The 20,177-nt window shown below is 36.4% G+C and overlaps 1 protein-coding gene across 1 annotated transcript in view; it reads left to right on the top strand.

Moving 5' to 3' along the window:
* LOC113065673 (teashirt homolog 2-like) overlaps positions 1 to 20,177 on the top strand; it is a 30,970-nt gene extending 10,793 nt beyond the window's left edge. Inside the window, exon 2 of the mRNA XM_026237120.1 lies at positions 16,374 to 20,177. Within this exon, the coding sequence (XP_026092905.1) occupies positions 16,439 to 19,402 (2,964 nt within the window). The 5' untranslated portion in view covers positions 16,374 to 16,438 and the 3' untranslated portion in view covers positions 19,403 to 20,177. The remainder of the gene's footprint in view (positions 1 to 16,373) is intronic.

The following is a 20,177-nucleotide window of genomic DNA, read 5'->3' as shown; positions in this document are numbered from 1 at the left end:
CCGTTCACTTTTTAATTAAGGCTCGGTAGTGTAACTCGTCAATGTACATTATTGGAAGAATGAACGTCAGTGCCATTGCTTTTTCGCCCCCTCCTTTATCTCTGTCAATGATTTAAAGACATGATTTATGGTCGCTCGCCGTCTTTCAGGATCATCCATCAAAGTACCGGGCTCCGCCGGCGCCCGCCCGTTGTAAATCATTCTGAAAGCCTGTCACTCATTTCCATTAACCGTTCCTCTGTCGCTCTGGTCCCTTCCTCCCTCACCTCCTCTCTCTCTCTCTCAGTATCTCCCTTTCTCTTTCTCCTCGTATTCCTCCCCCTGCTGGTGTACAGCCTTCAGTCACATGGGGGTATGTGTTCCATATCACCGCTTTCCCTTCCCCGCTCTTTTTCCATAAATTAACCACTTTCAGATGTGCTTCGGCGGAAGGGGCCATGCCATTCCGTTCTAGCAAGCAGAACACCCCTCCCACTTCATTATTGGTTAAGACCCCTCAGCGACTCGGAATCTCAAAAGGGCTGAGAGGTGGATGTGATCATTATGTAGACTGATAAGTAATTCACTAAGAAACTCAACACCAATAGATCTGAAAGCAGGTCACTCTGAATTAGGTGTCTGGGAAAAAAAGAACTTTTGGAATGGGGATAATTCACAAAACTAATTAAAAAACAGGATATCAATGTATTTGTTAATATAAATAGATCTGTCACTTACATTTTAACCCATTTTAAGATGTAAGTGACAGACATCTCTCGTCTGGTACTGGCATTACAGGGAGATTTAATGGCATCTGATTTTAGTCAATGGTCAAGCAAAGAAAGTCAAAGTGAGGTGACAGGTGGCCAAGTTTCGTGACCCATATTAAGAATCTTTTCTCTGCATTTTACCCATTTAAGTGCTCACACACAGTAGTTAGCTACAGTATATTGCTGTAGTGCCCGGGGAGCAGTTGGGGGTTGAGTGCCTTGCTCAAGGGTGTCACCTCAGACGTGATATTGAGGGTTAAAGAGAGCGCTGGTTATCCACTCCCCCCACTGAAAATTCCTGCTGGACATGAGACTCGAAGCCATGACAGTAGTGTCCACCTCCAACTATTTTAAACAGCATTTTATAATTTATTTATTTAAATAATTATTGTATAATTTATTTATTTCATACTTCGATTTATATGTAGTCCAAAAATGTTTTTCCCTGCAATCATACACATGTATATGTATTGCTGTCAATTGTTATATAATTATAATATAATTAAGGCTGTTTTAGCAAGTTAATTTAATTAATTTGTTATGAAAAAATAACATTATTAAAATATTTGAGCACACCCGCCCCACCCTCAGACCTGTACATGTTCTTATATTTTATACAGTTAACCGTTGACAAACATGATACAGGGGAACAACTCACTGTGCTGTAGCCTATAATATGCAGTAATGCCCTTAAAATTTAAGAAATTTGAATTTTTGTTTTTTGTTTCATATTTATATCATACTGTATGATAAGCGATATCAGCAGAAACAAGCAGCTAGTGCAGTATTACAAAATTGCTTGTTTTTTCCCCAATAGCATGAGTGCGAAATGTGATTTTTAATAAAAGTTCAGTAAATAAGTTAACATTGTGTCATATTTTAAACACAATAATGTTTGTTTTTGCTAAATTTTACCAATGAAGATATTACCTATAAAGCCACAACAGAATTGTAATACAGCGTTGATTCGTTGTTGTTGTTTTTTTGAATGATTCAATTGCTCATACATTAAAGGAAGTTTTTTTTTATTTTTTTTTTTAACTTTTGAATCCATTCGTACCATGGGTGAAGCTATTAATTCTGCTATTGCTGCAAATACACAAAGTAGCTGGGGACTATTTTCAGGTGCTTTGTAATATCACTGCGCCTGCTGCACCCATGGTACAGCAGTAAAGTTCCTTGATTATTACGCTGGAATGAGAGTATAGTTCCTATAGCCATATCGGCCTAGAAATTTGCTATTTCTTTTTTAATTTTCCATCAGTATTAGTACACAATGTAACTACAGAAGTGTCAAGTTTTAAATAGGAAAAATAGAAACCATTTAGATCATTTTTGAGCGAGATGCTAATGGTCTAATCAGATTCAATGATCTATGCTAAGCTAAGCTAAAAGTGCTACAGCTAGACTGGAGATCGGCTGAATGGATTCGTAAACAGTAAAACTCAACTTTTAAACTCCAGGGGAGTTAGAATTTTAAGTGGAGTGTTCCTTTAAGAGAGCTGTTTACATCATTCCTGAATGAATCAGCAGTTTGAACGAATCAAATGAATGAATGACTCAACGACTTACTCTTTAAAGAGATTCAGTTTACTGGCAGTCGTATGTTATTATTTAGAGCATCATTTAATAAAAATAAATAAATAGTGATAATTCAACCAAAAAGAAAAAGTCTGTAACAGTTACTTTCTTTTGTGGAACATAAAAAAAAATAATGTAGAATGTTGGTACCAGAAGAAAAATAATAATTCTGATAACCAAGCTGATTTGGTTAGCAGTGGCTTTCATCGTATGAAGAAAAAATACTGAGATGTGTCTCAAATCATCTTCTTTTAATATTTCATAGTCTGTGTTAGGCCGTTGCAGCCTAATAGTTTGTGTGTAATACATTTTATGTTGAATGAAATAAAATAGTTCTTTCTAAAGCTACTTTTTGTAATATCTACTTGCAATTTCTTATTTAACACAATAATGGCTTTATATATTTTCTGGAGGGTATTTTCAACGGCAAATATAATTAGTGATTAATTAGATTCTTGTAACAACTTGTATATATATATATATATATATATATATATATATATATATATATATATATAATTTTAAAAAAAAATTCTGTTCAATATATAATAGTCTTTATATCTTGCTTTTCTTCTTTAAGATCAAGAACACAAAAGGGTAGTCTAATAATTTCCTCCCATTTCCTTTTTGTTAGGAATAATTTACTCAGCGTCATTACAGCCTTGAAGGAACAAATAATTTGTTCCTCTGCCACTGTTACATGATAGAAGCGTATTAGTCATTCAAACCGGGAACTCATTTATCCATCATGTCAATACGAAACTTAAGAAAGTGACTCATGCTGTTTCATGGGCTATTCAAAGTTCATCAAGTAAAAACAGGGTTAGAATCTGTACTTTCTGTTGTGGTTTCGCTTTCCAGCTAAATTGTCTATGCGGTTTGAAATCCTGCTGCCCTTAAACGCCAACTTTACTCCTTTGACAGTGCATGCAGCTACTCTTTTATGAAGTGGAAAAAAAAGTTGACTCAAAAGAGGACTGTCAATCTCTCTCGGTAGCTGCCACTGCTCTGTGGGGAGCTTTTAGCCTTTCAATTGAGTGGCTTCCTTTTTCATTCTAATCAACAACTTGATATCAACGCAACAAAATATCCACCAACAGCAGAAACGTAGCATTGAGGGGGAACTTTTCAGGGAATGCCTTTGCCAACACTTCTCACAATTCGGGCAGCCATTGTCTGAGGCGCAGGCTGTCGCCGAGTGACAACGCTCTCCCGGCGCATCCCGAAGTCAGTGCTTTTCAAGCAAACAGCGGTCCCTAATCATCGTACGGAAGACGTTTGACAAACACTCCCGACAAATTCGCCATTAAAATGAATAGTAACCGTGAACAGAGGGTCTGTTTTGGAAGAGTTCTGCTTTCTTTCTTTCTCCCTTTGGTGTTCACTCCCTGCTGTGTTGCAGGTTTTGGCGTGAGAGAAGTCTTCCCTCGCTTTATTTGTGCCACCAAACAGCCTTTGGTCTCACAAGAAGCTGACAGCACATGCTTCTGTTTCATATACACTGGGAAGTCTCATTGTATTTAATGAAGGGAAAAACTGGCTATCTACTATTAATGAACTTGGAATATAAAAAGAAATGTATCCTTTGCTGAAAACTGCACAAAACTGCTTGTATAAGACAAAGTGGTGATTGGAGGGGGCCAGAATCTAATGAAAGATCCATAGAACGTCTGCTTGGGAGGGAGGGGATGTGAAAATGCAAATGATTTTAAAGGAATAGTTCACAAAATAAATGACATTTCTGCTGTCATTTACACACGCTCTGTCATTTCAAACCACTATGATTTTCTTTCTTCCAAAGAACACAAATGGTGAGTTTTTATATTTAATTATATTTAAATGATATTTAAGGTCTTCTTAAAGGGATAGTACACCCAAAAATGGAAATTCAGACATTTATTCCCCCTCATCTATTTCAAACCACTATTACTTTTTTTCCCAAGAACACAAAAGGCCAGTTTTGGAAAAATATCCTGGTTGCTCATTGCCAAATAATGAAAGTGAACGGGGACTGGGAAATGTTTTTCCTATATAACATTTAAAGTCAATGGGGTGCAATGCTGTTTTAAAAGCCCATAATATCAATTAATATAGAATTGTTGGTGATATTTTTGGAACATTAATGTGATTAATTTCAATTAAATCATTAAAAACATATGTTATAAAAAAAAGCCCTCAAATGAATTGCATGATATTTTCATATTAATAAATGTGTGTGTGTGTGTGTGTGTGTATACATATACAAATGACCATTTTGATTAATCTGCATAGGATGCATTTAATTTGATTAAAATTTTAATACACATAGATTCTAAATAACCCTATTTATTGGACATTTGGATCCCCGAACATTTCTCAGAATATCTTCTTTTGTGTTTTCCAGTAGAAAATAAGTCATACAAATTTGGAATGCCAGAGTAAAATTATGACATAAGTTTCATTTTAGGTAAATGTCCCTTTAAATGACACCAATTTAAATCATTATTCAATAAAAATCCTGTCCTCCAATAGCTCTCAGCCCATCACGTGTGACATCACTCTAATGACACCATATTTCATTTATTCTATTCATAAACTATTGTATGGGATCATCAGATTTGTTTTATGGACTTTTTATATTTATACTTAATAGTGCTTTTTCTGACACATTTACTTGCATTATATGGAAAATGTATGGTTTGGAAGTAACACGAGGATGAGCAAATGAAAACATTCTCCTTTCTTTCTCATCCAAAGTTTGAGATCTATTCAATTTACCCTTCGTGAGAAGTGTGTGTGATTTAAATCTCGAGAAACCTTCAACAGTTTTTGGAGGCGTATTCAGATCCTTATTTTATCGCCGGCTCGTTAAAAACAGTCCATAGATGTCAAAAGTCTCACACAGATGTCTTCAATGATGTTCGGTCACAAAAAACACGTCGTGATCATCACTTCTTTAAGTATTTGCATGTTCTCGAACCCGAAAAATCAATTAGAACATCTGAATCCCATTACAATGTGAACTCCCTAAATAGAATAGATAAAAAGAGGAGTTATGTGTTCTCTGATCCAGTACCCCACTTCTTTGTCTTTGTAATCATCGGTACGTTCAGTCCTTTTTATATATGTCAGACAAGGTGACTGTGACAAAGACCACACGAGGGCTTTGTTCATATGAAGCACAGAGGACAGGGGAACGTGTCCCAGCGGATCGGTTTCCACCAGGACGTCCCTTCTACTTTCATTTAGGACAGTGTGTTGTTTCTCAGCAGCTATTTGAGAGGAAGTGAGGTGTCCCAGGCTCTCGCCCCTCATTGTGTCCTGTGACATTTGTTAATGTCATGACTTTGTTCTGCGTTTCAGCATATTTGGGATGTTTATTATGCAAAAATGTTGTTTCAAGCCTGTATGAGTTTCTTTCTTCTGTTGAGAACAAAAGAAGACATTTGAAAGTTTAAAGTTTCTTTTTCCATACTATGGAACTCAATGGGGACCAGAAAAGCTGCATGTCTTTTAGTGTACAATATAACAAGTAGCCACAGAAAATGAGTTCAATTTTGTGGCTTTAGCAGTTAATGCATGTGGACGTGAGAGTTTGAATGTAGTTTGTGACACATTCCATGATGTGTATTCAGATTAGCGTTTGTGTTGGATCCGGTTCATTTCCTGACATTTATGATGTGATTTCCTGTCCTATCTCATGTTCCCTGTAAATAAGAGTGACAAACAGCAAAACAGAGGGTTGAAACAAACTGAGTTGAAGTCGGTTAGCAGTTTTATTTTAGTATTATTCAGATACTAGTATAGATTGTATTGATATTTTTAATTAGTGTTTTTAATTTGACTTAAAGTTTTAGTAATGTTTTTATCATTTTAGTAGTATATTTATTTTTTGTATGTGTTTGTGTTTGTTTGTGTGTGTGTGATTTTCAGTTTTAATTTATTTACTTTAGTTTTCAGTTTTTAGTTAAAATGTAGTTTTAGTTCACTCATATGGGAGATGCAGTTTCAAATATGATTGTGAACTTTTCTGATATTTTCTTGCATTCTCTTAAATTCTCTCTCCTGTCAAATTTTTGTCTTTGCCTTTAATAAATTAAGTGGCAAACACTTAACAAAATGTGTTTCAGCCTTTGCTTTCTGATTTATTATTGACTGAACAAAAGAGTGTATTATTTAGCTGGCAGGTCTTTTAAAAGTACAGCATCCTCTCTCTCTCTCTCTCTCTCTCTCTCTCTCCATGGTGCAAACATTCCTGACTGACATTCAGTCAGGAAATATAAACCAAGGCCTGATGATCTTTCATTAGCAGCACGCTGCTTGCTTGGCTGCTCTGGTTCAGATGAGAGGGAGGGATGGGGGCTCCTCCATCAGGCCTCATCTCGCTCATACTGGAGCAAAAGCCCGGGACAGTCCATAGAGGGACAGAGAGGTAGAGACACTTTAGTGGTCATGACCCATGTCACAATGCTAGAAGTGCTTCCATTTAATAAGAATGATTACAAAAATCAAGCACATTTTTGAGTAACTCATTACGTCAATTAATATAGTCTTTTTCTATGTATGTATGTACTTATTTATGTACATATGTACACTTATTTGCTTATTTATTGGGGCTGTCGATTGTTAATCATTATTTAAAAAATAAAATAAACTAATGAAAAATTACTGCAATACCTTACCTGTATGTAAGTTTAATAATAATATTAGTAATTATTAATTAGTAATAAAGTAATAATTAATTAGTAATAAAGAAGTTCTATACAACCTTTATTTGGGACTAATTGTATATATATATATATATATATATATATATATATATATATATATATATATTTATTTATTTTATTTTTATCAAATAAATACAGTTGTTTTAATAAAAATGTTGCTCCTTGGGTAAAAATATTGAGTTTTAAGGATATTTGGGAATTTTTACGGAAAAAGTAAAATATACGGATTACTTTTTTTTTTTTTTTTTTTTTTTAGTTAAGAACTTTGGTTAGATTTTTGTGCTTTTTAGAATTGACAGTTCTATACAACCTTTATTTGGGACTAATTGTATATATATATATATATATATATATATATATATATATATATATATATATATATATATATATATATATATATTTTTTTTTTTTTTTTTTTTTTTTTCAAATAAATACAGTTGTTTTAATAAAAATGTTGCTCCTTGGGTACAAATATTGAGTTTTAAGGATATTTGGGAATTTTTAAGGAAAAAGTAAAATATATGGATTACATTGTTTTGTTTTTTTTGTTGTTGTTGTTGTTGTTTTTAGTTAAGAACTTTGGTTAGATTTTTGTGCTTTTTAGAATTGACAGTACAATTTTTAGGCAGCAGGGGAGGAGGAGGAGTCCCCGCCTTTAGCCCCTCCCACTGCTCACTATCTTCCGTCATTGGCTGACTCTAAAAAGCCTGGCTTCCATCAACGTCCTGGAATCAGGAGCTTGTGTGCTGGTGCAGAAGCAGAGGTAGAGACGTCTCAGAGGAGCACTTTGTTACTAGCGAGAAGATCCCCCATGTTTGTCAGTTTGTGGACCACAAATGTTTATGACACAAATGGTGAAGGATCAGTTTATAACAGACGAGGCCTTTGTGACCATAAAGTGCTTTTGTAAACATAACTTTTAATTATTATAAAAGGAATCTTTGATTTTTGAACAATGTTCTCTTGGATTTCACTTGAATTTAGCCAAACGTGTTCTTTCAAAGAATGTCTTTTGATACTCAGTATCAAACACAGCTGCTCCAAAAGCTTCGAATCAAACCCACAATTGCTGCAACTTTCCAAGCCAGAATTTAGACTCCTGTATTTGATTATATTAAATATTTAATGTGTGGGTATATGAAAGCAAGGCATTTATCTGCATGAATTGCTCCTGTTTAGTCAAGGAAGTAATGTGCTTTAAGTAACATCTCTGTCATGCATGCACAAATGAACTCTAATCTCTCCGCCGCCTGGTTTCCAGCCAGAGCCCTGGAAGAGGTTTGTGGAGCAGTCAACAACACATAACACTGCAATGCTTTAAGAGCGATTTTATTGAGGTGTCACTAATATTATAGATTTAACTGCATTCAAATGTTAATTATACTGTAATACCTATTTTTAAAATGAGACAATTTAACTATATTAAAATGTAAATAACACCAGTAACATACTGTAGGCAGAGAGGAATGCAATCTAAACATCTTCTGCATGAAGTATATTTACCCTTTTTTCATATCAAGTGGATTTTTTGCACACATTGTTTTGATAATCATAGGTCTGTGTTGTTATTTGAAGTATTTGATCGATCTTTATAATCTGTTTCAGAGGCCAGACTGTTGAGGATGAGCATGTTTTTGTGCTTGAATGGATCTGGTATTTCTCACTTCTGGTCAGTGTAAATGTAGACGTGGAGAATGTTTGCGGCGATACACTGGGAAAAGCTTTAATTGGGTTTGTTAAGTATTAATTGACGTCACGTCAGCAGGGCCACACTTTAAACTGATTTATTAAATAGCCAGACATCCAATGGCATGCTAAGTGTGTATTGTAATTAAGATAGAAATTGTGAAAAAAATAAATATTACTTATTCAATAATATTTTATTATAAAAATCTGATTTTTTTTTTCTTTTACTGGTGTCATTTACATTTGCAAGGCATTTATCTGCAGGAATTATATATTATTAGAAGTTTAGAAGACAATTTATTGAAAATAAAAATTAAAATAAAAAAAAATAAAAGCATTTCTAGTAGCAGTGTTGTTATTGTTAAACTTAAACAAAAAACAAACAATTTATTATTAGTGTTGTTATTGTAAAACTTAAACAAAACAAACAATTTATTGAAGTAAAGCTGAGCTCAAATGAAATAAAAATATTAGATGAAAAACTGTTTCCGTGGCAACTAACACAAATATAATATGATCTGAAGTATTAAAATTGCTACAACTAAATGGAAATTTAAATAAAGTTAAAGAAATATATTTTAATAATGACCAAAGCACCTAATAAAATGCCTAATAAAAGCCTAACAAAGTGTTTGTCAACTAAAACTGAAATCAAATTAAATTAATGCTGAACAGAAGTTTTAAAAATATACTCAAGCTTAACAAAATGTACTTAAAACTATAATGGATATAAAAATAAATTAAAGCTAAACATACATATATATATAAGCACTTAAAATTTACTAAAGCTTAACTAAATTTACTTGAACTGAACAGAAAAATGTAAAAGTAACAAGTATTTAACAAAAACTTGTATGAAAATGAAAACTTATATGTTAAATATGTTAAGTTAGAAATACATTATATAAAATATTTTTTAAAAGTCTATAATTATATAAAAAAATAAATAGCATAATCATTAAAAAAAAACTAAAAATTACACAGTCTAGTAAAAAAAAAAAAAAAAAAAACTATTCAGTTAACCTGCTCTGAACAGTTAGAGCACGTTGCTTTTGCATCTACCATAGGCCTCTTTGCTGACTGTGCTACACTGCAGATGTGTTGGGAGAGGCAGGCGCTGGTAAATGACAATGTCTTGCTATTGCATACGATTTATCAAAGTATCCATGCTCCGCAGCTCGACACGCCGCAAGACTCTTGAACTCTACAGTTAGGTAAACCCACGGTGATCCTGGCTGTCATACCTTATGACAAAAATCAATAGCCAAAGCAGTGTGTCCAACAAAGACCTGTCTGTGCAGCAGCGACTGCAGTGGAGATTACAGCTCTCGCATGACCTGCTTCGTTAGCACACATGCATGTGTGTGTGTGTGTGTGTGAAGGCTTTTTATGTGGGACATGAAAATCTTGCCTTCTCTCTCTCTCTCTGTCGCTCGCTCTCCCATTCCGCCTCTCTCTTTTTTAAAGCATGGCATAAATCCGGGAGATGAAAATGTCACGGAGCAGGTTCATTTTGCAAAGAGGTTTTGATTGCCATGCGCGTGTAATTGATTGTTCCAAGGACAGGGGGAAATCTAGAAATGTCATAACAGCCTCTGCTTAGGTGTCTCCTGCTGCTAGACAATCAATGAGAAGTAAAAAGAGCTATTGATCGGCACGCGGCAAAAACTGTAGCCTGAGACGGCAAGTAGATCCGTGGCCAAAGTGGCGCAGACCGCCAGACCTGTCAACAGCGCCTCAGAATTAGAGGGTCTCCCGCGACGCTAGCGTTACCTTTCACATATTCGCAGAGGGCCAGAGATGTTGCAGCTGTTCGCCCTCCTGAACCGATCGATTATAGAAATGTTACCGCTACGGGGGTAAATGTTTGATGACGCGCTGATAGAAATATTAGCATTAGGGCAGTTTAGCGCACGTGGGAAACGAGAGCGCGGCGGGAAAAGTTGTTGCCTGAATGTTACATTGGTTCCTTGAACTAATGCAAATCACATCCCTGACTGAATGCTGACTGACAGATTTACCCCCAACAGACCCTCACATGTCTCAAAGGGGATGATTAGTCCGCCGCAGTGGCACGCTAAAAGGACACGTCCACCAAAAAAAAACCTGCATGCCTCGTAGACCACGTTTTTAAATGCTATTATTCCTCTTCCCTCTGAATTAGTGGAGTTTCTCAGTAATTTGTGTGAACGCTGTCTAATTCTGTCGCTGCACATGATCCAGAGCTGTGCATTGTTTTAGAAGCGGTGACTGATTATTGTTTATTGTGCTCATGTCATGTATATTTTAGCCTCTACATTATTTGACTTGTATCTACCATTTGTGGCATGAGTTTGATTGGACAGCCTCACAACATCAACATCAAAATATAGGCACACATATGTACAGTATTTTGCTATGCTATGATTATCAGAATGAATCAGAATTAGAATAAGCTTTATTGCCAGGTATGTTTACACATACGAGGAATTTGTTTTGTGATAGAAACTCGGCATTGCAACAGAATGACAGCAACAGAACAAAAAACACATCAAAGAATAAAAAATACAAATAAGTAGGGAAGGAATGACAAGGATTATTAAATGATGTAAGTTTTCATAGACGTAGTTTAAAATCAAAATGTGTTATACTTTCATGTTTTAATTACATCAATAATTAGAAAGGAGGAATAAAAAAAAAAAATAATTGATAAAAAAAATTATAGATTTTTTTCGACACCCCAATATCAAAATAAGTGCAAAAAAAGTATATATATATATATTTTTCTTTTTTTTTTTCTTTTTTTTTTTAATTGTAAATGTATTATTATACTTGATAATCTTTAATACAATGTAAATGAGTAATCAGTAATTGGAAGAGAGAAATACAATTAAATTAATTTAATAACTTTAATAACTATAATAACTTTATAAAAATATAGTATCTGTTGCAAGAGTTTGGACACACAGCCTGAGAACATCAACATCAAATTTATATAAATGTTAAATTAAACAGCAAAAAATACAATTAGCTAAAATACAATGTAAATGACATCAGTAATTTGATGAGAAGAATAAATAATTAGTTAACATTTAATATTTTAATAAAAATTAATTATACACATTCAAAGTCAAATAAATAATTCAGTATTTATTTATATATTTTCATAATATTCTAAAATATTTTTTTATTAATGGCTAGCAGAATAATTTAACAAATGTATACATGATTTGATAATCAGAGTTTGTCTTTTTATTTTAATTATACAGTATAAGATACATTTAATCTCTTCTTATAATACGTTTCAGTTTAACTTCCTGATACTGATATCTGTCAAAAAGCCAAAAAATGAAAAATAAATAAATCTGAGCTTAATATATTCCAAATGAAATGTGCAAAAGTTATATCTTACTTCTGTCATCTCTATTTTTCTGTATAAAGGCTGCTTTCATCAAAAGTTGAACAGAGACGTCTGATGGATCCTCCTTTTGAAGCGATTTATTAAATTACACATGCATATTACATTTCTCAATGCTTTTTTCGTAAAGCTCAAGTTTTTCCGCTTCTTTTTTAATATTGTACTCTTTCTTAAACTCTTTAAAAAAGACACATATAACTTAATTTTAGGTGCATGGAATTTCAAGACAGCACTTTTTTTTCATGAGTACATTAAAATGATGGTGCCAGAGGAAATGATACAGATTACACTCACTTTGATCCATCAAAGTGCAAAATCAGTAACTCATTACAGTTTTTGTAGGTTTAGAATACGTTTCATCTAAACGTCTGACACCATTGTGCGAAGAAAAAAAAAAAAAGCTGGAAATACATCACTGTCTCTTTTACAATTAAAAAACAGTTTTGTTCCAGCCTTTGATCACACTTACAGTAATAAGAACTGACTCCATGATAATACCACTACTGTATATATATGAATCAGATGTGAAAAAGGCGCATTTAATGTTAGCGTTCGCCCTTCTGCAGCCATTTGGCTGGGAATCAGCCAGCTCTTTGAAATCCAGCTGCTGCTGTGTTATGCCAGGAGTCTTTCCCAATGGATTAATGTTATAAACACTTAATGGCTGATTTATGATGGACACCTTCGGTTTTTTGACCTCTGAATATCCCTGTCTGAAGATATAAATTAGTTGTGACACAGATTGGAGGGTTTACAGAAGTTTATGACATGCTAAATCTCTGCCAGTGCCTTATTTTGTAAGCCTAGTTGGACCGATGGCTGTTTTCATTGCTCTGTTATAGCACAGAGAGACCAACGATGGTGCACGGGCCTGTGGCGAATGAGCCTGGCTTCTTTGAGAGGTTAAATGAATGAGGTGCCATGCACGCACGATTACAAAAGGCATTCATGTGTGCGCTGCTTAGACCGAATCAAAATAATGCATATTGAACATTACTGAAATTAATACAAATAGCCCACCTTGGAGATCAAATTATGCTATGGTTGTTCTATTGGCTCAGACATCAGTAACAGAAGAGGGACTGCTGTTGGCCTGCTAGAGTGGCTGCATCCTAGCGGTGGATTTTGGGAAAGGCTGGTGTATCTCATGTCTGTGGGAGAGGTGTCCTTGTGTTTGATCTTGTACTCCGAAATCCTGCCGCTTGGCAGGGATCACAAGCTGGTTAACGCAAGTGCCCTGTTACAAATGGGTAAGGAAGGGAAATGTAACCATTCATGAACGGAGAGATCTGGGTCTGGAAGGTTAACATGTGTCTGTGGTTGTATTAATGTGTACTCCAGATGTTCAGAGGATGAAGAAATCGGAGGACAGGGAACAGTGACTTCAGTAATGCCACCCACATCAGTTTTTCGAAGAAAAAAAAGAACATTTTTTAAAGTAAATCATTTGGTTTTATCAGGCTAGTAATTTTGCATTCTTGCAATTCAACCTAAATTAATATATATATTTCATTACTAAATAAATCATTTAATTCCGCAAGGATGCATTCATCAATTGATATTAAAATGTTTTCTGAAGGATCACGTGACAATGAAGACTCGAGTTATGATGCTGAAAATAAAGCTTTGCATCACAAAAATAAATTAAATTGTAAAATATATTCATATATATATAAAAAAAAAATATTTTAAGTTGTAATAATATTTCATATTATTTCTGCTTTTAATGCATTTTGAATCAAATAAATACAAGTCTTTAAAAAACATCTTACCATCTTACCAACCACAAACTTTGAAACGGCAGTTTATGTTGAATGTGAACACACCTTCAGTGATACAGAGTTGACATGGTTTGACATAGCAAAAAAATTTATGCATAACAATTATGCATGTATAAGTTTAGTATACAAAGTCACGGTATAAAAGGGACACAAATGGTACCTGTTTTCCAACCTCACTTCTAGAATAAAACACCTTAAATTAATTGAGATGTAAAAATAATTTGTTTAATAGGCAACAATGTCTTAGTAAGGTAAATTTATGCAGCTGAGCAATTGAGGGTCAAAATAAAATGAATATATCAAAATACTACAAAATGAACAAGTATTTGGGTTTAGATTGCTTTGAAGTCTGAGAACATGGTTGCATGTCCAAGTAATGAAACCTGCATTAAACCATTTGAATTGCTCTGAATAAGACACTCCTCAGACCTGTCCAGATTTTTTGTTAGGTTGAAGAGTATTACATGTTCAATAAAATGCAGTGTGGTTGACTAATGCATTTTTCATGTAGCTGTCTATCTTTCAACCGCAATCAAAATAGCAGTCGATTGATTCCTCCAGGTGTATGGTGTCATGGTTACTTTGCTTGTTTAGATTGTAACTATCGTAAAAATCTTATAAACACAGAGATATGCAGAAACATGCCAGTCACTAAAAAAAAAAAAAAAATCACATTGCACCATGACTTAACTATTTCGTTGTAGCAGGACAAGGATTGTGCAATAGTGCAAAGGAGGGTTTACTTTCAGTCTCCATATTTTAAATTTTTTGATCCCACACATCCTGTAAATAATCTAAAGCTCAGCTAATACTGCTGTCCATCATAACGCCAGTTGAGTGATTGCAAACCTTTGCGACACCACAGAGAAACTATGCACACAATATCACTCCTTTTATGTCAAAACTATATATACACATTGCAATACATAAAACATGATGCTACTCTTGGAAACTGCTAGTGCATGAGCACATTCTGGGATGCAATCATCCATTGCAGTCAGTCATTTGAGAAATTTTCATTGCGGAAGATCAAAGTCGTGGCACGTCAGGAAGCTTTTTCTACGGGCATACCCCCTAGTTCGAGGAACCCCATTCTTTGGGTTTGTTTGGAGAGGCTAAATCTCTGCTCCATTTTTATCCATTTGCAGCCATTCACCTCCAGGCTTACTTCTGAAGCACCTTTGACATATTGATAAAAAGCCTTATTTTCAGAATCCAGAGGAACAGGACATGGTGAGGGCTACAAAACGTAGCACTTTTAGCCCTCATATTTGAGAGTTGCCCTCATTGAGCATCTCCAGTTCAGAAAAATAAAGGAAAATGCCTGGCCCAGGCTGTTAGGTCCTATGTATATTTAACAGAGCACATCTGTGCGTAATAGCACTTGAAATGCCGAGTGCTATCCAAATATGTGTTCATAAAATTTAGATGATCTTGATTTTTCTTAACTGAGGCGATTGATGTAATTGACGACCTTGGATATATTTTATTAAGTGAATAATACAGCACGGTTTAAGAAGTGATGAAAGATTTAGGAAATGATTTTGAGTCTAGTCAATAGTGGTTAATTTGTAGCCAGCAAGTATTCAGGAGGGATCAGAAGGATGCCAGGTTGCATTTAACAATTTTTAGGTTAACTGCATTTATGCGGTCTTATGATGTTTTTGCCTCATTCTGAATGAGAATGATTGACAGTAAATAAAAACTTTCCAGACATTGTGAACCTACTTTTTAACCATTTAATCTTTAAAAGTGAAATATATCAAGCAGATTTTACATTATTTTTTGAAATGTGCAGGAATCAACTAGGCTCCTATCAAATAGTTTTACAACTAGACTATTGCAATAATGCGTATCACCTAGAGAAAATCACCTTTTACTCTGCACCCATACGGTATGTGTAAACAGATGAAACCTTCAGAAAACTAAGTCAGTGACTTATGAATCACACATACTGCCAAATTGCCCACTATTACCAGGAGAAGATTACAGGCACACAAGCATCTCTGAGAAGGGATTACACTGCTACACTTGAAGAAGGATGACAGTACTACACAGCGATTTCTAATAATAAATGACATCAACTTCATTTTTGTATTCTCCTGTTTTTCCTTTTTAAAGATCTGATGCTCATACATATTGTATAAATGGTCAAAAGACATTGAAATTTGTTTTATTTGTACAGCTATAACTAGGGTTGTTGGTTTAATTCATTTACAGTATGTCTAATTATTTAAAAAAAAATGTAAATGTAACTAAAAAGCGCTACTTGAAGTAACCCTAACCCTAATGTATCTAAAGCATTTGAATTATATGCATTTGAGGTCTTTTCTCATGAAATATTGATATATGTGAATATTTGTGATTAATTACATGATACAGTGGTTAATGAAACTAATTTAATTACATTTAATTTGACAGCCCTAATAACACTATTCTCTGTTTTTTTTGTTTTTTTTTCTGTTTTCAGCATATGAGCCAGATGATGATGTCAGTGTCCAAGAGTCAATCACAGGGGAGGAGGGCGAAAATGAAATGCAGGCCGAGGAGGAGAATTCTGAGAGGCCCACTTCCAAGGACAAAGAAGACAAAGACATTGACAACAAAAGCAGCTACAGCTTCCAGAACTCTCCGGTCAGTGTCCTCTCCAACCAGGAGGTTGAGCTGGAATCCCGTCTGAGCGATGGCAGTGACAGACTGTCTGACTTTAAAACTTCACCACCAGCAAGTCAGAAGGACACAGAGAGCCAGGGCTCAAAACTGAAGAATGACATGCACAGTAGCCTGGAGAAAATGAGGGCTGCTTATGCCAACTTCCTTTCAGACTCCTACTGGTCAAAGATTGGACTAGATTTAAAGGTTGCTAACACTGGCAGCAAAGCAAACTGTGACAGCACCAACGGGAGCACCAAGAGCGAGTTTGACTGGCACCAGGACGCACTTTCAAAAACCCTGCAGCAAACGCTGTCCCCGAAACCTGTGTCAAAGCCTAATCTATTCAGCTCCGTCCACCTGTACAGGCAAAGTAGCAAAGCGTGCAGTGCTGTCTTTACAGGCGCCAGCCGCTTCCGCTGCAAAGACTGCAGTGCGGCATATGACACCCTGGTGGAGTTGACGGTACACATGAACAAGAGTGGCCACTACCAGGATGACAACCACAACAGACAAAACATCGCCTCCACTTCATCATCCAAGAACCGAAAGAGGAACCTTCAAGACATGGAAGGCAAGGAAGATGCACAAAAGGTGTTGAAGTGCATGTTCTGTGGCCACTCTTTTGATTCTCTGCAAGACCTAAGTGTCCACATGATCAAAACGAAGCATTACCAGAAAGTGCCTTTGAAAGAACCCATTCCAGTAATCACTCCCAAATTAGTCCCACCAGCAAAGAAACGTGCATTTGAAGCCACAAGGCCTTGTTCACCCGACTCCACCACAGGGGCTTCAGGTTACAGTGAGGCACAAAGGTCATCTGGCCTCGCCATTGCTCCCAACAGCCGCATTGGCTATCAAAACGGTGCTAGCTACACATGGCAGTTTGAGACCTGCAAATCTCAGATCCTGAAGTGCATGGAGTGTGGAAGCTCTCACGATACACTCCAGCAGCTCACCACTCACATGATGGTCACCGGCCACTTCATAAAAGTGACAAATTCTGCCTCCAAGAAAGGCAAACAACTAGCCCTCGATCCTCTAGCAATAGAGAAAATGCAGACACTTGCTGATCCAGCAGTGAACGAACTTGAAGGAGAAAAGGTTTCTCCAAAGAGCACACCATCTGGTGACTCTGAGAGGGATAGTCCAAGGGACATGTCACCAGACAAAGCTGAAAAGAATGGAGAGAAGGACAACAAACAAGATGAGGAGGACCGGAAGTCCACTGACGCCAATTTCAAGTATCCCTACTTGCGAGAAGAAGACCTTGAGCAGGGGTCCAGTGGAGGCGGTGACATTCTCAAGTCTTTAGCAAACACGGTGGCTTCGGCAATCAATAAAGCTCAAACAGGGACCCCCAGCTGGAGCGCTTACCCCAGCATTCATGCGGCATACCAGCTTTCAGGGGTGATCAAGACGGCCTCCTTTTCCTCTTCTCCTCCCATCCAGCTCAAGCAGAATCTCAACCACAAGCACAGAGCCATCGCACCCAAAGCAAAGTTCTATCAGGGACTTCGGGGACTTGAAAGTTTCCAGGGACATCACAATTTGGACATCAAAAAGGAGAGGGGTTGCGCGTCTGATGGCAAAGAGAGCCAGAGCTGTAGGTTTGATTTGGTGGAGAACGATGACAGTGATTGTCAAGATGATTCCTCCTCCTCTTCAAAGCTTGATGCAGACTGTGTAAGTGAAGAGAATGACACAATCAAAGGGAAGTTGAGCCCAGCTTTTTCTGACAGAGGGAACCCATCACCTAGCCCCCCTGCCAGCAACGGGCACAGCAGTTCTTCAGAGCTTGTCAGTGACTCCCAGGAAGTTCTCAGCATAAACCCTCTAAGCGCACTACAGTCTGTCTTGAACAATCATTTGGGTAAAGCAAACAAACCCAAGCCTGAAAGCATCCTCTCCCATCGCACACAATCCATCTTTTCAGAATTGAATAGAGGTTTAGAGAAACCAGTTTCTGCACTCTCAGCATCTGCTGCCCTCAGGCCCAGAAATAGCTTCATGTACACAAATGACGATCAACCAATAGACTTGACAAAACACAAACAAAACAAAACAAACCCTTCCCTCTTTTTGAAGTCCTCCACTCCAGTGCCCCAGAAACATGCCCTCTCTGACATTGCGGACATGGTGAAGGTTCTTCCCAAAGCCACAACCCCAAAGCCCTCAATGCCAGCGAGAGTGCCTGCCATGAAACTGGAGACAGACGTGCGACGATTCGAAGATGTCTCCAGTGAATTGTACTCAGTTCACAAGCGCAAAGGCCGACAGTCCAACTGGAACCCCCAACATCTGCTCATCCTTCAAGCCCAGTTCGCCTCCAGCCTTTTTCAGACTTCTGAGGGCAAGTATCTCCTCTCAGACCTCGGGCCTCAAGAGAGGATGCACATCTCCAAGTTCACTGGGCTTTCCATGACCACCATCAGCCACTGGCTCGCCAATGTCAAGTACCAGCTTAGGAAAACAGGAGGGACCAAGTTTTTGAAGAACATGGACACTGGCCATCCGATCTTCTACTGCAATGACTGTGCATCGCAATTCAGAACACCCTCTGCGTTTATATGCCACCTGGAGAACCACCTGGGTTTCCAAATCAAGGACATGAACAAACTACCCATAGAACATCCAACTAAAGTAACAGAGCCTGAACTTTCAAAAGCACTCAATGCACGGCCGACAGATTCGCAGATCACAGAAGAGGAATCTGACTCAAAGTTCAAATGCAAGCTTTGCAGTCGGACATTTGCCAGCAATCACGCAGTCAAACTTCACTTGAGTAAAACTCACAGTAAATCCCCAGAGAATCATTCACAATTTGTGGAAATGGACAAAGAGTAGCTTTGTTGATTTTTACTACTTTTAGTTATCTTGTTGATAAATAACTGTAATTGCTCTGCTTTTATAAAACACGGGTCAAATTGTCTACTCCACCCCATTTTTTTCCATAATGTTTCAAGTAGCATTACATAGAATGCTTAAAGTTCAACTTCAGAATTAACATTGCATCATATCGAGGAATAAATGGACACACTGGCTGGGTTAGACTGAAGTGTACTGTTAGAAAATAAATAATCTTAAAGAGATTAAGAAGTCATTGACATAAGTCTTTGCACCCTGTTCAAATGCACCACCAGAAATGAAATGTATTACTGCTTGAGACATAAATGCTGATGTTTGCATGCAATAGCTCTGGCTATGACTACTATTTATTTGTATGATATGGCAAGTTTTAACTGTATTACGTTTAACAACAAATTGATCGATGCATTGACTGTAATTTCCAGATCTGATCGTGCACTTGTGTGAACACACAGGTGCTCAAACAGGTAGCCAGACATACATTAAAAACATTTACTGAAATGTACAGTATATTTGCTCTGTAAAATGTTTGTGTCACAACGATAGAACAGAAAAGCACTTTAATAAAAGTTTAATCATGTTTAGGCGCAGATTCAGTGTGTGGGCTTACAGATTTGGACAGGTTTGACATGAGGAAGTCTCACATTAATGTATATTTAGCATTGCAGAAAAAAGTGTCTCATCAGAAAATGCTTTGTGAGACGAAAGAACACTGCACCTTTTATACCAATACAAATAAAGCATTAACATTTTC

This window comes from Carassius auratus, chromosome 48 (genome assembly GCF_003368295.1).
Source record: "Carassius auratus strain Wakin chromosome 48, ASM336829v1, whole genome shotgun sequence".
Classification (NCBI taxonomy): Eukaryota; Metazoa; Chordata; class Actinopteri; order Cypriniformes; family Cyprinidae; genus Carassius; species Carassius auratus.
Note: the sequence above shows the minus strand (reverse complement) of the source record. Positions and strands in the feature narration are given on the sequence as shown.